Source organism: Dipteris shenzhenensis, chromosome 14, assembly GCF_047967505.1.
Source record: "Dipteris shenzhenensis isolate YYH24624 ecotype China chromosome 14, Dip_SZ_1.0, whole genome shotgun sequence".
Lineage (NCBI taxonomy): Eukaryota > Viridiplantae > Streptophyta > Polypodiopsida > Gleicheniales > Dipteridaceae > Dipteris > Dipteris shenzhenensis.
Window position 1 is genome coordinate 46,728,663 of NC_141609.1, and position 17,046 is coordinate 46,745,708.

At 44.8% G+C, this 17,046-nt stretch overlaps 1 protein-coding gene across 5 annotated transcripts in view; it reads left to right on the forward strand.

Annotated features, from left to right (window-relative positions):
• Positions 1-17,046, forward strand: part of LOC147894726 (transducin family protein / WD-40 repeat family protein) — a 71,827-nt gene that overhangs the window by 11,991 nt on the left and 42,790 nt on the right. For all 5 annotated transcript variants that reach the window (XM_087384933.1, XM_087384935.1, XM_087384931.1 and 2 more), the window contains exons 2-3: positions 8,605-8,820; positions 8,947-10,035. In XM_087384933.1, coding sequence (XP_087241059.1) covers positions 8,605-8,820; positions 8,947-10,035 — 1,305 coding nt within the window. The remainder of the gene's footprint in view (positions 1-8,604; positions 8,821-8,946; positions 10,036-17,046) is intronic.

Below are 17,046 nucleotides of genomic sequence, written 5' to 3' on the forward strand. Positions count from 1 at the left end.
AGTGAGACCTGCTCTGTACTTTCTCATCTGGGTACCTTTGGAGATCTTTTTGAACGGTGCAACCTGCAAATAAGCATCCCAGAACTTTTGGTTGTACCCATCCACTGTATCTCCTGCATCCATGTGCAAGCTGTCCCAGTCTTGAAGAACATGGTCTCTGAACTGTTTAGGCATGAACTGCTGGTAGAAGGCTTTCTTGAAGCCCTTCCACTTTCTTGGGGCTGACCCATCTGTAGTCAGTGCACTCCACCATGCACTAGCCGTTGCTGTTAAGTGTAAGCTGACCATTCTTAATTTGGAGGATTCTGAAAATTTCTCTGTACCGAATGCAGCATCAAACTGTCTGATAAACTGCAATGCTTTGTCTGTATGACCATACTGTCCATTGTAGGTCATAAACTTGACAGATTTTCCTCCCTCTTTAAATCCCCTGGTCGCTTTGGAAGACTTTCTCTTCCCAGACTTCTCGTGTTTCCTTCTTTTCCTGGATGGTTTATCTGATAAGGAAGAAGAAGACACAGAAGTCGAACTCAAGGTAGACGGTGATGGACTAGGAGATCGGTGATGACGCCTCGATCTCTTTTTACTATGGGACCGTCTCCTATGAGATCTATGAGATCTCTCTCTCTCAGACTGTACACGGGAGTGTGCCTCTGGCATTGGCACGTCATATACTGGATTAGGCATAGCCTCTGCTGGAAACAAACGCTGAGCCCTGGGATCCCTTTTAAAATTTTCCAGCTCTTGTATACGAGTGCGTACCATTTGTTCAAATTCCTGTTGAGTTTGTGGCACATTCCTCTGTCTTGGATGCACATCCCTATCTTGAGAATCCCACTGGATAGGTGATTGATCCATATTCTGAGATCTGCAGATTTTCTCACACAGTGCAAGTAACTAAGGCACACTACCTTTGCTTTTCCAACAGAAAAGGGTACCTCAACAAGAGGTGTTTTGCATTCACAATCTATACCAGTACTGGCTGTCAGTTCAAGGCATGTACCCACACAGTTGCCAAAGCATCATCAACTATGTTGCCCTTTTCTGGCTGCTGCAGATGGCTTCAAAAGGCATCTGTTTTTCCCTCTTTTTACTGCTCAAAGGCATGCATTCTCCTTTTTCTGCAAATCTCTGTTTTCTCTGCTTTTCTCTGGTTTTCTGCTACTTTTCTGACAGTAAAAGTCTGACAGGCAGGAGAAAATTGATAGCCAAAACTGTCTCTGCAACTGTCTCTTTTTTTTTTTTTTGTGAAACAGTAACCAGATGAGTAACTACTGGTTACTCTAACCGACTGTCTGGTTCTGGTCTGGTTAGTCTGCAACTGGACTAACTAGACTGATTACACCAACCAAACTGGTCTGGTTAGGCCAGATTAACTGGACCAAAGTTGAACTAACTGGATACTGGTTCAACTAACCAGAGTTAACTGACTGCGGTTGACTTAACCAAGGTTTCACTAACCACGGGTCAACCAACCAGGGTTTAACTTTACCAGGATTAACTTAACCACTGGTCTGCCAGGCTGGCTGCCACATGTCAGTGCCATGTCAGCATCTGAGCTGTCTGCCACCTGTACTGCGCCACGTCAGCGCCACGTGTCCTGTGCCACGTGTCACTGCCACGTCATCTGGTGCACTGTGTACCTGCTGGCTGCCACGTCAGCATCGCGTCAGCACCACGTGTCAGATCTGCCACGTCAGCAGAGATGACATCAGCGCTCCACGTCAGCCTCAGCGCAGCACCCTTGCAGGCACCATGATGCCGCGCGTGAAGAACAGGAGTCACCGTGACACCCGTCTACAAAAATTCCAGCGGGAAGTGTTCCGTCAACGTACACCTGCGTGGAGGTGTGTTAGCGCTGTTCTCTGGTGAAGGCGCGTCAGGTCCCGTCTCAAGGAACAAAGCCTCTGTCGACCAGCGTAGCTCTTCGTCATCATTCACCAGCTGACACCCCCGCGCTTGCCTTTGGGATCATCAGCAGAAGATTGCCTTCCCGATTTCCATTGTTCGTCCTTTTGCATTCACAGGAGCCCTTCCTTTGCCGTTCACGATGGCTCATGGAATCTCTCCTTAGCTTCCTTTGGGAATTCCATCACATAATTACCCAGCAAGACACGACGCTGCTTGGGCTCTTGCCTAAAAAAAGAGTTGCACTTCCGGTAGGGCAATATGTTTAGCCAGACTTGCCGCCGTATGCATAAACACTCGCTTGCTCCTCTTTATTCCAACACTTTGAATCGTCAAAAACTTCAGTAAGTTTTTGAGCCTCGGCTCTGATACCAATACAACCGAGGTGGTGGGGAAAATAAAACAGCTATGGCTTCACGTCATATACTGAATTACATGCTTCAAAGACTCTCCCTCACTCCCTCTCTCTGAACAAACACTAGGGCCCAGGACAAATAGTCGGGCTGGACCCCCCCGAAGGTCTTTATTACTTTCAGAAATTCCGTTACAGAAGTTCAGCCGGAAGCTGTCTCGTAAGTCTCTCCTAAAACGTGAAAAGAATTCTCTTTCTTACAAGAGCTTCAAGCCCCATTCAAATTGGCAACATGCCACTTGTCTAAAATCTAGACTAACTCTTATTACAAGCCACTTAGGGCCATTCTGGAGTCTTCAAAACTCTCGGTCACACGAACCGCTTCCTAGGTGCTTGTCAGGCTCCCATTTCGCTTAGGAAAAATAATCCTTCTAGTACCTGCAACAATTAATTAAAGCGCACCACCATGGTACCCATTAATTGTTAGCACTTTGCATGCAAATAACACACTGTGGACTAATCCTAGTCACGGTGGGCGTCCCCACTGAACACATGTGCACATCTAAACAAATATATATATAAATAAATAAATATATATATTTTCTCTGGTTGACCGAGGTCAACACTCTTGATTATAATTAAAGAGCTTCGACCAAAGGTCAAGGCGCTTTAATTATAGCCAAGTCTCTCCAACCGGAGTTGGCACATCTTGGTTAACCGGGGTTAACCCTCTTGGCGCAGGCCAAGTCTTGTTGACCGAAGTCAACATTCTCTGACCGTAGTCAGGTTTACTTGACTGGAGTCAAGTATCTTTGACCGTAGTCAATCCTTTGACCATTAAAATGACTCTTCGACCGTAATTAACACATATAACATTCTTTAATTAAGATCAAATAAATGGTCAACTGTACTTTGACTTAGGATATTTACATTGTGGTGACAGCAATCTTAGGCATTCACTTCTGTCTTGACCCAATTGAAAGCATCAAGGCATCCAGACCAACATATAAACTGTGCTCAAGGTAGCCTCAAGGTTCTCACATGCATCAACACTGTCCTCTGGCCTTTCCCAAGCACACCCTTGCTTCTGAGTGCTTGCTTGAGCGTGTGGGAACCAAAAAGGACTTCAAACACAAGAAAAGTATTGCAAATAGGTTCAAAACAAGAAAGGCAATCAAATGGAAGACAAAAACCAAATACCTGCTGTCTGTGGCAGAGGGGCGAGCTCAGTCCTCGCGCCTATCCCATGACCAGGCTCCCAGTAGGGTGTAGGAGTTTTCCAGCTTCCAAGAAAAGAGAGAATGAACAGATAGAAGGCAGAAGGAAGGCAAGAAAAGAGCTGTAGAGGCTAGGTTCCACAGATCTGCCCCAAATTGCAAGGAATATCTATACAGATGGACGATCTACCTCGGGATTTGTTCCACCGCTATAATCACCTCGGAATCTGTGCCTAAATGCTTGTACAATCACCTCACGGCAGCCTACACTGGTTAGTATGGAGTTCGTACAGTTGTACGGCTGCTGTAAATGCAGCAAATGTTGCAATGAATGTGTGAAAGCAGCTGCAAGCACCTCGATTTGTGTGCCAGAATAGAGCAGGTGGAGTTAGACAAGTTGCAAGTGATGCAGGTGCATTGGGAAGTGTGCCAGCAGGTGCAGATCAGCCACAATGCATGGAAATGAACAAGAAAACATGGAAAACTGTTATGGTAGCGTGGAAATCTGCTCCAGACTCCTTCTACAGGCTCTGGGATGCTCCAAGAGGGTTAGGGAGAGAGATGGTAGGTTGGGGGAAGCACATGCATTCACATGCATGCCATTTGGCCCTTCATTGAAGTCCTAACCACCATACCAAGGACAACGTTGGTTGTCCTTGGGCCCAACTTTAAAACCCCTCTTAAATGCCTTTGCCTTGCCCCTAGGACCTAGTGGGTACACCTAGAGTTTGCCCCTAGGAACTTCTAGGAAGTCTTCACTTCGTCTAGCCAGTCCCTCATGGCCAAACTATTACTTGACTTAACCATGGTTAACCCTGGGTTGAGTTACAATAGACTTTTCACGAGTTACAATAGACTTTTCACATCCGCGTGACAGCTAGTGTCCCTTCTCCTACTAGAAGAAGATCGGGAGAGGAAGTTCGATGTTTTCAGCGACACAGCCTTTCCCATGAAGCGGAAAGCAAAGGATAAAGCCACCGAGGGTAAGCCACAGTCTGATGGAGACTCCAAAGAAGACAAGTCAAGTAATTCAAAGAAGAAATAGAAGTGCTTCTACTGTGAGAAGGTAGGGCAATTTGCCAAAGATTGCTAGAAGAAGATGGAGGAACTTTTCCTAGTCAAATCATTTAAAAGTGCCCATCACTTGCAGTGATTGATGGATGAGACAATTGGTATGCCGACAACGCTGCCTCAAAGCACATGACAAAGAGGAAGCAATGGTTCAAGAATCCAGCTGGAGTTAGTGCTGCTTCATCCATGACTGTGGGGGGCAATCAGAGCTGCCCAATCAAAGGCATTGGGAGCGTCCCATTCACAACTACTACGGGTGAAGACAAGGTATTAACACATGTTGTATATGTCCAAAATCTTCTTTCTCTTAGTGAGCTTGCAAAGAATAGGATGAGAGTCATATTCAACGCGGACGAAGTGGTCATCGCATCCAAGACAATGGAGAAAGTGATAGTTGGAAGAAGAGGGCATGTACAAAATTAGTGCTATGGTGGTACAAGGGAACATTGGGATGTCTTAGCTAAGAACGAGAGATTATGGCACACTAGAGGAGATGTGCAAGGCAAGCATGGTGGATGGACTTCACAATTGTCAACAAGCAATAGGTTTGTAGGGCTTGCATGGATGGCAAGTAGAGAGCCAGTGGACATTGTTTATTTGGATATTTGTGGGCCCACCCAATGTTCCTAGCTAAGAACAAGAGATTCTGGCACACTAGAGGAGATGTGCAAGGCAAGCATGGTGAATGGACTTCCATAATTGTTAAACAAGCTTGCAGGGCTTTGCATGGATGGCAAGCGGAGAGCCCGTGGACATTGTTTATTTGGATATTTGTGGGCCCATGCCTACCAAATCACTTTCAGTACTTTCTCACTTTTATAGATGATTTCAATAGAATGACTTAGTTATATTGTTATTATAAGGGTCACAGGGCCTTGAGAAATTCAAGGAATGAAGGCAAAGATGGAGAAAGAAACAGGAAAAAGAGTCAAGACTTTCAGAACAGACCAAGGGGGAGAATTCACGTCAGATGAACTCAATAGTTACTACAAGGAGAATGGCATCAAATACAGTTGACGACAACATGCACATCCCAACAAAACCGGGTGGCTAAGCGAAAGAATCAAGCAATAGTAGAGATGCCTTTGAGCATGTTGAGAGGCAAGAATGTCCCAATGTCCTTTTGGGAGGAGGCGGTCAATACTTCTGTCCACATCTTCAATAGGATGATGGAAGACACCTCTGGAGGCTTACTCTGTAAAAAACTCGTGATAAAACATTTAAGAGTTTTTGGTTCTGTGCATGCCCACAAAAGATGCCAGAAACAAATGGATATATATGTGTGTGTGTGTGTGTGTGTTGTGTGTGTGTGAGAGAGAGAGGTGTGTGTGTGTGGTGCGATGGAGACCTCCTCCTCTGCCCTGCCAGCCTCGTCTTCCTCTCCGTTTCGATCCGTACAGTCACCCTCGACGTCCCTGTTGCCTACCTTGCCTTCCGTACAGCTGCCGTCAGCTGTACAGCCTTCCGTATAGTGTCCGTGCAGCCTGCTGCCCCCCGTACAGCCCCCGTCCTCCCTGCACCTCCTCGTACGGCCATGCGTACAGCCTGTACGGATGGCCGTACGAGGAGGTGCAGGGAGGACGGGGGCTGTACGGGGGGTAGACCGTACAGCCTGTATGGTCAACTGCGCAGCCTCCTTCCTCCTCTTTTGTTTTCTTTGCCTCAGCGCCTCCTTCTGCCTCTGCTCCTCCTACTCGTGTTTTTCTTCGGCGGAAGCATGGTGGTTTGTCTGTCTCACCTTTGATCAAATCGGCAAAGCTGGTGTTTTCGATGGCCCTTCTTCTTCCCTCCAGCTGGATCTTCTTTGCCAATTGTGCTCTGCCTCTATCACAGAAGTTCCTTCATCGAGTTTCCCACTTGTTTGTTCCTTGGATTTTGCCCTTTTGGTCTCTGGTCTTCGACAGGCTCAACAATTTGGAGTCTGCCTCTATTTCATGGGCAGGGTTTTATCTTCAGCTCAGCTTCGTTATTGGGCTGATGTTGCAGTGGGTCTGGATTGTATTTCTTCCTTTGTCTTTCTGGGCAAAGGATTTTACTATGCCCACTGCTCTTCAACTGAGGTGGTAGAGCGCCTTGTCAGTCATGCTGGTGTTCCTGGGGCTGGTTTCTTCGCTTATGTCATGCCCTGGGATCCACTTTTCGATCCTTCTGCAACCCTTCTGACTCACTGTCCGGTTTGGATTACTCTCAAAGCGCTGCTTGTGCCTCTTCTTCAACATCTTTCAACTCTTGCAGCTTTTTTGGGAAGGCCTCTTCATGTTCCGAGATAGGAGTTCTTGCAAGCCTCCCGTGATGTTTGTCTTTGCATTTTGTGGGATATGATGCACCCCATGCCATCTACTCTGGATCTTGATTTGGGATTTGCCCACCTGATGCGCATCAGGCTCCATTTTGCATCTTTTCCCACTGCATGTTATCGGTGCCGACAGGTTGGTCATTTTGCACATGCTTGCCCTTCTATATCCAGACCCATTCCTCCTGCTTCTTCTTCAGCTGTCAAGGTTACTCTCCCTTCTCCTCCGGTTTCTGCTATGGCTTCTTTGGCGAAGCCCTCTACTGCTCCGAAGCACTACTGGAGGAAGGTTGATAAATCACCGGCAAATCTTCCTCTTGCTGCAGAAGCTCAGGATTGCACCCTTGTTGAGCACCATCAGTTTCCTTCTACTCAGGATATGGATGTACCCCTTGCAGAGGGCATTTTACAGGATGATATGCATGCTCTCTCTCAGGATGCTGCCCCTGCTCTTACTCAGATTGATCCTCAGAATGAAGCTCAAATGCTAAACCCTGCTTTATCAGATGCAGCTTTTTCATTGGAAGATACGGATGTTGATTTAGATTCTCTGCCTTTGATGCCTGTGCCAGAGTTTTCTTCTGTCCGGGATGCAGAAGTACCTTTTTTATTGGAATCTTTTCATCCCATGTTACAACAGGTTTTTGACCCTCTGATTCAAACATTTCGGGTACCAGCCTATCAAGAAGAATCACAAGGGCAAAAAACAGCTTGTTTTTATTGATGGTGTGGTTTCATCACTGCATCAGTTTTTACAGAGCAACAATTTGAAGCTGGAGGATGCCGTGTTTGATCCTCCTCCAGCTTGATATGTCACTTTTTACTTGGCTACCTCATGACTTTTGCTCTGAGGTTTTACTTGTAAAAACTTTTTCCTTGTACTTATTGGTGGGTTTTTACCTCTTTTGAGGTTTCCCACACAGAAATATAAAGATTTCACTATTAAAAAAAAAGTGTGTACACACACACACACACACACACACACATGTAAGTATGTATGTAATTTTTTAATCTTTGTTTCAGTTTATTGCCATACCTATTGTACACTTAGGGACAAGGTGTGAAATGCTATGTAATTATGTGTGGATAATTTTGTTTTTGCTGGTGACTTCAACATGATTGTGGTAAAAATAGATTGATAGATGTGGGAAGGTTACCATCATTAGAGGAGAATTGAAGACTGAGAAGCAGTGAAAGTAGTTGACATTGGGACAAAAGCTGAATTCACATGGTCCAATAGACAAGTAGGAGAAAATAGGAGGGAAGCAAGATAGGGCAGAATGTATATCTCTAAAAAACTTGTAGACGGAGCCTTAAAAGTTTAAAGTGAAGTGTAGTCCACCCTTTTTCTTTCAGCTAATAAGCCAGTTTTGGCCAATGTGGTTTAAGGCCATCTCAATATTTTTAGAGATCAAATAGTGCAATGCCAAATGCACAAAGTTTGAGCAAAAGGTCTCTATCGTGCGTGCGTGCGCGCACGCACACAAAGCAAATCCTTTTTCTCTACCTCTTTCTTGCATTTGTTTTGATAAATTTCAGTTTGTAAATTCCAATCATGTGAAGTAGATTGTAGATTTTGTAATCTCATAAGCTTAATCTTAGGAAGGTAACTTTCTGTCTTCTCACCCCCTTGTGGCAATACTTTAATGTAATGTCGAGATTGGACAGACTTTTGAGTTTTAGCCTACTGCGGTATGTGGCATGTTATTTGTTCCTTGTGCTTATTTCTGTGTTCAGACATAATGAGGCTCCAATGCTGGCAGGTTGCTGTAGGGTACAATGATGGTTCTGTCAGAATATGGGATATTCTCAATGGTTCATGTGAGACAACTTTAAATGGCCACAAGAAATCTGTCACTGCTTTGCGTTACAACAAATTAGGCTCTCTACTTGCTTCGGGTAGTAAAGATACAGATATCATAATCTGGGATGCGGTTGGAGAGATGGGATTATTTCGGCTACGTGGACATAAAGACCAGGTGGTACAGCTGTTTTCCTTGGAGAAATGATTAAATAGTGTCATCTATTCTCCTTGTTTACTTTTGTGTAAGATTTTCAAATGATTGTTTTTTTGCAGTTCTAACTGACATATATGGAGATTGCAGGTTACAGATGTGGTCTTCCTGGAAAAGAGAAAGAGGTTGGTGAGTTGCTCAAAAGATACATTTGTGAAGGTGTGGGACCTGGATACCAAATACTGTGTGCAAACAGTGGTTGGTCACAAGACTGAGATATGGTCTTTGGATGTTGATCCTTCAGAAAGGTATCTTGTATCTGGTTCAGCAGACGTAGAGCTTCGGGTCTATTCTGTGAATGGAGAAATGTCAGAGACAGAAGGGAAAACTTCTGTAAAGGCAGAAAGTTCAAGCAGTTTAAGGCATATTGGTGACTTAAAGCGTCAAAGCGCTGATCGCGTTGTTACAGTTCGTTTTGATAATACTGGATCTCTTTTGGGTTGTCAAATGGCTGGAAAATCGCTAGAGGTGTACAGGGTCCGAGATGAAGCAGAGGCTCTGAAAAAGGCAAAGAGAAGAATGAAAAGGAAGCGTGAGAAGATCAATAAAGCTGCAGAGGCTGAGACTGTAGGCTTGAAGGAAAACACTGAGAAAGAAACGGAGGGAAAATTGGAAGATGCATTATCTGCATCAGACAAGTTTCAGCTATTACAAGTGCTGCGTCTGAAACAAAAAGCTCGTTCATTCTCGTTCTCCCCTGCTTCGTCTAAAAAGGGTCATATTGGAACTGTGGCTCTCTCTTTGCACAATAATATGTTGGAAGTGTATGAACTTACAGATGAATCTTCATCTCGGACACATTCAATTGACCTACCTGGTCACAGGTCTGATGTAAGAAGTCTCACACTGAGTCATGACAATACTCTACTATTGTCAACAAGCCATAATGCTGTAAAAATTTGGAATCCAATGACTGGCTCATGTCTGCGTACTATAGAAGCAGGCTATGGTCTGAGTGGAATTTTTGTGCCAGGGAATCGGTATGCTGTTGTTGGTACAAAGGCAGGAATACTGGAGATCTTTGATGTTGGAGCAAGTGAGAGGGTGAATGAGGTAGAAGCCCATTCAGGTGCAGTATGGTCAGTCACACCATTTCCAAATGGGCAAGGGTTTGTAAGTGGGAGTGCAGATCACGATGTCAAGTTCTGGGATTACGAGCTAGTAGCAGATAAAAATGATGTACGAACTGCACAGTGATTTTGAATTATGACTTGCTTTCCTGCTTACATGAAATTTTCATGTCTATTCAAGTCTTATTAGATAATGTGCATGTATCCCACCACAAAATCTATGATTCAAGTTAAAGAACAAGTGCATCCCAAATATTACTATTTTGTATAGCATAGATTGGCACAAACTTTTGTCACAAAAATACCTTCAAGGATGGCCGGTAATTTACCAAATTTGATGCCTCTCCTTCAGTCTACAGTCCCAAGCTTGGTTATCCCAGGCATAGTTGAAACATGCTGTAGATTTTTACTAAATAGCTAACAGGCTATCGACCAGGCATAATTTACTAGCTTAAGATGCAGCCCGCTGAGCAGCAATTCATCCTCACTTAATTCTTTAATTCTATGTAGTCCCAATCAGCTACCTTTGTGGGCTAATTTCTGGTAGTCCTTCCCTTGCAGTGGAATGCATTTTTCTAAAGGGCTTATGGTACAGCACAAACCTGCTCTTCTCATGCAGCAACTTGATCTTCACATGCATATACATGCTTTTTACTACTTCTATTAAATTATGTTGGTTTTACAGGTTCAGGAGAAGCATTTAGGCTTCCTTTTTGATGTATTGACTTTGAATTCCATATTGGTCCCTTCGACCCTCTGGGTCTTGGTAGACATTCATGAAATAGAGGGTCACATTTCAAGCTCCAAGTCATAAATGGAACCTTGCAAGTGTCCAAAAAAATGTCATTTTATGTAATAACTGTTCATTCACTCAAAGCTATTAGGCCAGGTATTTGAAACTCTTCAACGCCATTTTGTTTATTCGGTAACTTGGGAGTGACAAGGGGTGGGGCTCATGAGATCTAACAGGAGGGCAATAAATGTGGAAATATATGGGACATGTGTCTGATACAGTAAGAGCTCCATGAGCAGCCACTACATTGATAATGAAATTTCAATCAATTTGAGTGGGTTGTTTTACCCAAGAGCTTTTAGCAAATGCAATTAGATGGTAACATTTTTGAGTTGTCTTCATGCTACCCAAAGCAACACGAGTTTTGGTTTGGGCACTACTTTGTGTCAGTGCTAGATTGAAAAGAACATTTAAAGCGTTGTGTCTTGGTGGCTTTGTACTAGTAATAACAATTAGCAGGGGAATTTCGTAAAGGATTGATTGAGATCAAAGCCAAATGCAGCCTTTGATTGAGGGCACAGAGTCTAGAGTTTGCAGTTATACCAGCATTGAAGGAGGTACAAACGTTGTGATGTTATTGATCAAAAAGTAGTCAAGGGAAAATACTTTTTTTAAAGCACAAGGCAAGCCCTAAGGGCACACATAGGTATGCATATGTGCTCTATTGCAGAAGAAAATAGGTATGCTGATAAAGTAGGCCCTGTGATGGGCTAGGTTGTGTAGGTATGAAGCCCATGATAGAACGCTGTCAAATGTCTGGAAGTGTAGTCGGCTATGACCTCCCGACGACGACTCTGCGCCTGACAAGTACCACAGTGACCCCTGTCGGCATGTCTTGGGTCTGAACATGGATGAGATATCAGCTAGTGCTCTGTCGAATGTGTCACGTCTCGATCTTGGGGTCTCTGCTTCGCTTGCTATCCATGATCAGGGGGGTAGCATGTTCTGGCTGGAAGAACTGCGTGATCACACTCTGAGATGAGTCTGATAAGGCCCCTCGTCCGTGTCTCTGTGATCTGATGAGATGCTCTCTATGTCGAGCCACCTCATAACTGAAAGTGGCGATGCACTTGTGGTTTGGGTATGAGAGAAGTCTGGAAAGGGGCCCGAAGCCGTCTCTGAAGAGGCAGTGGTATCGTCCACGGATCTGGTACTAGACTGGGCAATAGAAGGCGAAGTGCTCCTCTGACTCAATCTCATGTTGGTCACATAGTGTGTAGATGCGGCTCTCTCTAGGTATCCCCTTCGCTCATGCACTCTCAATACGGAGTCGATCACATAATTGCCCAATGGAAATCCTAAGCAAGTATGTTAAGTGGATCTTAGTGTACCTTGGCGGGTCAATGAAACCCTCCTTGGAGATGCGCAAAAGCAATGATCCCTACATAAGCTGAGCTTCACAAGAAGCTCTCCCGGTGCCAACCAGGTCTTGAATGTGTATAGCTGTAAAAGGTCCTCTCGGATGATCGGGTTGAACTCGTTGCCCTGAAACGGGACAAATAGGGCGTGAATGCTATACTAGAAGGGTGGCAGCTTGTCTATGTGGAAACCTGGTCTCTCAAACCATCCGCGTGTGTGCATACGAACATCTTTGATCACCCTCAGCTGCTAATGCCATAGAAGAGGACAGCGCCAACCAGGTAAGTAATAGTCTGGAATCCTGCATCCAATTGCAATGGAGATGCCCCGAACTCAGCCTGAACAATCTGATGATGAACCGATGGCTTGCTGCGGATCATGTGTGATAGCAAGAGAGCTTGTAATCGCTCCACTCGATTCCACTCTGTATCCTCTCCTGGGTTCAATCACCGAATGTTCATAACTCTTTTGCACTTTGTGCACTCAGCTTTTTCGGCTCCGGCGGGGTGGGTCCTAGACTATTCAACGACAAACCAGATTTATCTCCAAGCCATGCCTGCGGGTCGGACCAAGGAGTGGAAGAGGAGAACCTTGGTTTGTGGGTCCTGAAAATGTGAGTGGAAGCATTGTCTCAAGCGGGCCTGCATCGCCGGTCTCATCGTGGAAATAGGGCCAGAGAATGGAACCCCTAGGTATTTGTATGATGAGAGAATCTCAACCAGTGACCCGTCAAAAGTAAACTGGTCTGTGTGCATAGCAGCTTGGGAGGTGTTGAAGATCATAACCTTGGTTTTACCTAGGTTGGCCTTCAAGTCATGGGACTCACAAAAAGTCAGTAGTGCATCTAGGTGTCTTTGGAGCCCCTCAACGGATGAAGATAACAACACCACATCATCAGCATATAATAGAATTTGGATCAAGGAGCCTGCAAGAGAGCATCCAACTCCCCCTAGGGTCCCCATAAAAGACTCAAGCTCGTCTATATAAATGCCAAACAAGGTTGGAGAAAGGGGGCAACATGTGTGATGTGAAGGCAAGGGGTCCCAAGATGTAATCAATCACACTAGTCCCTCCATGTGGGAAGCAGGTGAAGCCACCAGAGGAGGGCCATTGCTCAAGACCATTGTAGAGAATGAGATCATGTGCTGTACCCAGACCAAGAAGCGCATGCCCATAAGAGGTGATAGGGGCCTACTTGTCATTGAACACTCGTGATATGCCAACACCAACAAGATCTATGTTGGGTAGTAGAAGTGCATCCTCTTGGAAATCTAGCAGTGGTACCTAACGTGCTCCTGTCCTCGCGTTTAAGTCTCCAACTAGGAGGGCATCTCTGCGACTCGAAAAATTCATGATATCTTGGTGAAGAGGTGCGCACGGTGACATCTCGGCCTCCTCTCGTATTGCTCTAATGAAATGTGATGTCTCTGGTGGAAAGTAGCAAGATATCCCGAGTAGTCGTGCATCGTATCCGTATCTAAAGGAATCTAGAGTGTGGGTCCCTCCTCTCAATTGAAATCGTCCCAATGAGGGATGATCTATATAGTACTCCCACTCCACTGGATCCCACGTACTCCACCTGTCTCCCTTGTCTCCTCCCTATAGCCTGATTCCCAAGTGTACCCACTGACTATTGGTGGGGGACGCTCTAGGCTCTGATGTGTCTTTGTACAGAAAAAACTGTCTTGTCCTGTGTAGGATTTCGAGAAATTCCCAGGTTCTGACCAGGCCCTCAATATCAAGGGGTGATCTCGTAAAGTCGATCGCCACGCAATGCCCACATGCTCTCTTGTAATTAATGCTGCCCAACTAAAAATTCTACCCTTGAATAGGTTGTGATTTTGAGCTGCTCTCTATTGGGATATCTCCCCACTCGCCGTGCTCCCACAATAGCATGATTAGGAACCCCTAAAGTGTTTGCAACAAAGGTGGTTGCATTGTCCTTCGGTGTGACCTCTGTGCGTGGGATCCCGCGGACTCTGATGTTGAGAGCCTTATTGGCCCTTTGCTGCTGTTCCAAAAGGGTAGCTGAAATGGTTGCTTTCGTAGGTTCCCGCTTCACCACATCTACCCATTTGGATGTCAGTGTAATGGCAGACTTGCATAGGGGCCATCTGGGCCTGCTTTGTTGCTGCTGGTGTGCGCCCTGAAGCAATGCTCAAAGAAGACATCTCCTTCTTGAGTTCTACGATGTCTTGCTTGAGCTCATGAATGAGACTAATGTGTTGCTGTATAATAAGTGCCTGCTCCTACGTGAAACGCGCCTGCTCCTGTGCAGAGTGGGTCAGCTCCACCTACCGCGCACGAATGCTATGTACCTCTATGAGAAGAGACTCGTAGGCATCCAGTGTATCAACCTTTGTGAAGCCTGGTCCTCTCGGGATCTCAAACTAGAAGGGAGTTGGTATAAACGTGGAGGGGTGGGGTTGGATGCTAGGTGGCGATCGAGTGAGCTTAGCAGAGAAAGAAAAGAAAAAAATATATATTAACGTCCACGGAGGCCTCGCGGGCCTATGGTGTGAAGAACCAGACTTTTCGAGAATGCAAATGTGTGCAAAGTTTGGAGAATTGGAATGCCAATTGGCCCTCCAATGGGGAAGAGCGCCCTCGTGAGAGTACTTGTTGCTAATTCGACCTACATGCAAGGTGTGTGTGAGATGGCAGATGAATGCAAGGTGAATGAAGAATGCTACGTGAGATTCACAATGAAAGGGTGATACCCTTTCATTAATGTCCCTCGAGATCACTCAAGTTCCATCTTCCCATTTACACCTACCCTTAGCCTATGACCCATGCATCTACCATTCAATGCACCTTAGTGCACCCTTCCCTTCCTATTGCCCCTAGGACCTAGACATGTGTGTGCACATTTTTATTAATAGAATAAGTATCACATGTCCAAATTCGATGCCGTCTGAAGCAGTGGCTCCAGCTTGACTAGTCCTATCTACTCAGATGATCCACATTTGCATCTCCTCTTCATAATCTGCAAATAATCTTCTCTTGGTAGTACACTATCTCTTCTGAATCGGAACTTAAATCCCATCTTCAAGTTCTGATTCCTCTTGATGCTGAATATTCAAAATGCAGAAGTACCACTGCAGTGCCTCTTCAGTATCTCTTCATGCTCAGAATCTTCTTCTGAATACTTAGCTGCTGAAATCTCTTTACAGTAAGCTGAAACGTATTCTCAACAAACTGGTCAGTATTAAAACGATTCCCTCACCCAAATGTTTCATTGAACTAGGTAGACCTTGGCTATGGATGATTTTGCGATGGAGAGCTACTTAGTCTATAGAAACTATAGACCTTCAATCTCTTTTTCCAACTCTTCTATTTCAGCCCTATTTATCCTATCAGACGCTCTACATGGAGGAGAAAAATATTTATTCTCTGTCCATACTCTACAATGAATATGCTTACTCTCTATTCAGTTCACACATCCATACACCAGTGTTGGCTGAATGGATAGCATTTACTCTTGGTTCTATGTTCACCGTAGAGTCTTGGGATGAGGAGGTTGAAGCCTCACCCTCCTGCTTGGATGCTTTTCCTTTCCCTTTTACAGAATTTGTTTTGGCAATTTTGGCTAATAGAATAGGACATTTATGCCATGGATGCCTTGGCTTGTGTTTCGGAAACATTTACCCTCCTTAATTAGCTTTTCCTTCTCATCGTCAATCATGGAAGGAAATGGTATCCATCTAGTACGTGATTGGCTGTTAACATTTTGTACAATAGCTTTCTCCTTTCCTTTGTTGAAGGGTTTACAAGGATTCAATTTCCTCTTAGCAATCTCAGCCAATTTAGTGAGGTCTTTCAAGGTGGTTGGCTTGAACATTTCAACCTCATACCTCACTTTCGGGGTTAGGGTCGCTAAATACTTCTTCCTTCTATAATAGTCCCAACAATCGTGATCGACTACAATCCGCTCTCAATCCCTCCCTCCTCCATGGGGTTTTGGCATGGAGCATCTGGACCAACAAGGGGAGCAAGAAGGGTGAAGCGAGGAGATGGAGAAACTAAAGGGGCCACACCAAGAGCATGGATGGTTTTTTCCTCTTACTTTTGTTAAGAAGAAAAAAATTTGTATTGGAGTTGAGAGTTTGTATGCCCTATTAAAAATGAAGGATTGAGACATTTGAAGAAGTGTGCAGGATAGAATACGTGCATCATGACACAAAGAGAGAGAGCTCAAGTGAGGCAAAATCCATGGATTAGAATGAAGGAAGATCCTCCATTATAGAGAGTGAGAGGAAGGTGTAGGCACCTCCCCTACATTAGTGGCAACATCAGTGGGACTGGATAAATCAAAGGAACCTCCCATGTGGGGGCCTTTGTGCTTACATCATCTCCCCTAGATACACACATGCACCTAAAAGCAAGCCCTTGATCACAGGTAACTCTAAAGAGAGTTTCGAGAACCTAGCTGTAAATTCAGCGTTACTCTCGTTTTCGAATTGCCTGAACCTTTCCGAGCGGAAGGTCAATTCTTCTTCATGCCTCGAAGGCATGAAAGTGGCCTTAAGTTGCTCTACAAATTTGGACCATTGAAGAATAGGCTCTTTTCCTGTTTGTGATAAAGACCACCACATCAAAGCATCCTTCTGTAGATGCAGTGTGGCAAGAGCAAGCTTCTCGTGGTCGGTCTTATCTTGATGGGCAAAATATAGCTCAAAATGGCGAATCCAATTGAGGATTTTATCCGCCTCTGTTGCTCCATCATACTTTGGGAACTCTATTCTTTCTCGAGGTTGGAATTTAGCTCTCTTTGAGGGGGTACTTAAATCATCATCCCCAAAATTCAGCACTCTCTTAGTCCCTAATTTTGTCATAATGGATTGTTCAATCATATGGCTAAGCTAAGAAACCAGCTTATCAACGGGAGACTCCTCTTTCCCTCTTGCACTTGGATTATAATCCATGTGTAAGGGATTTTGAGTTAAAGGCGTAAACTCAACGTCTTGC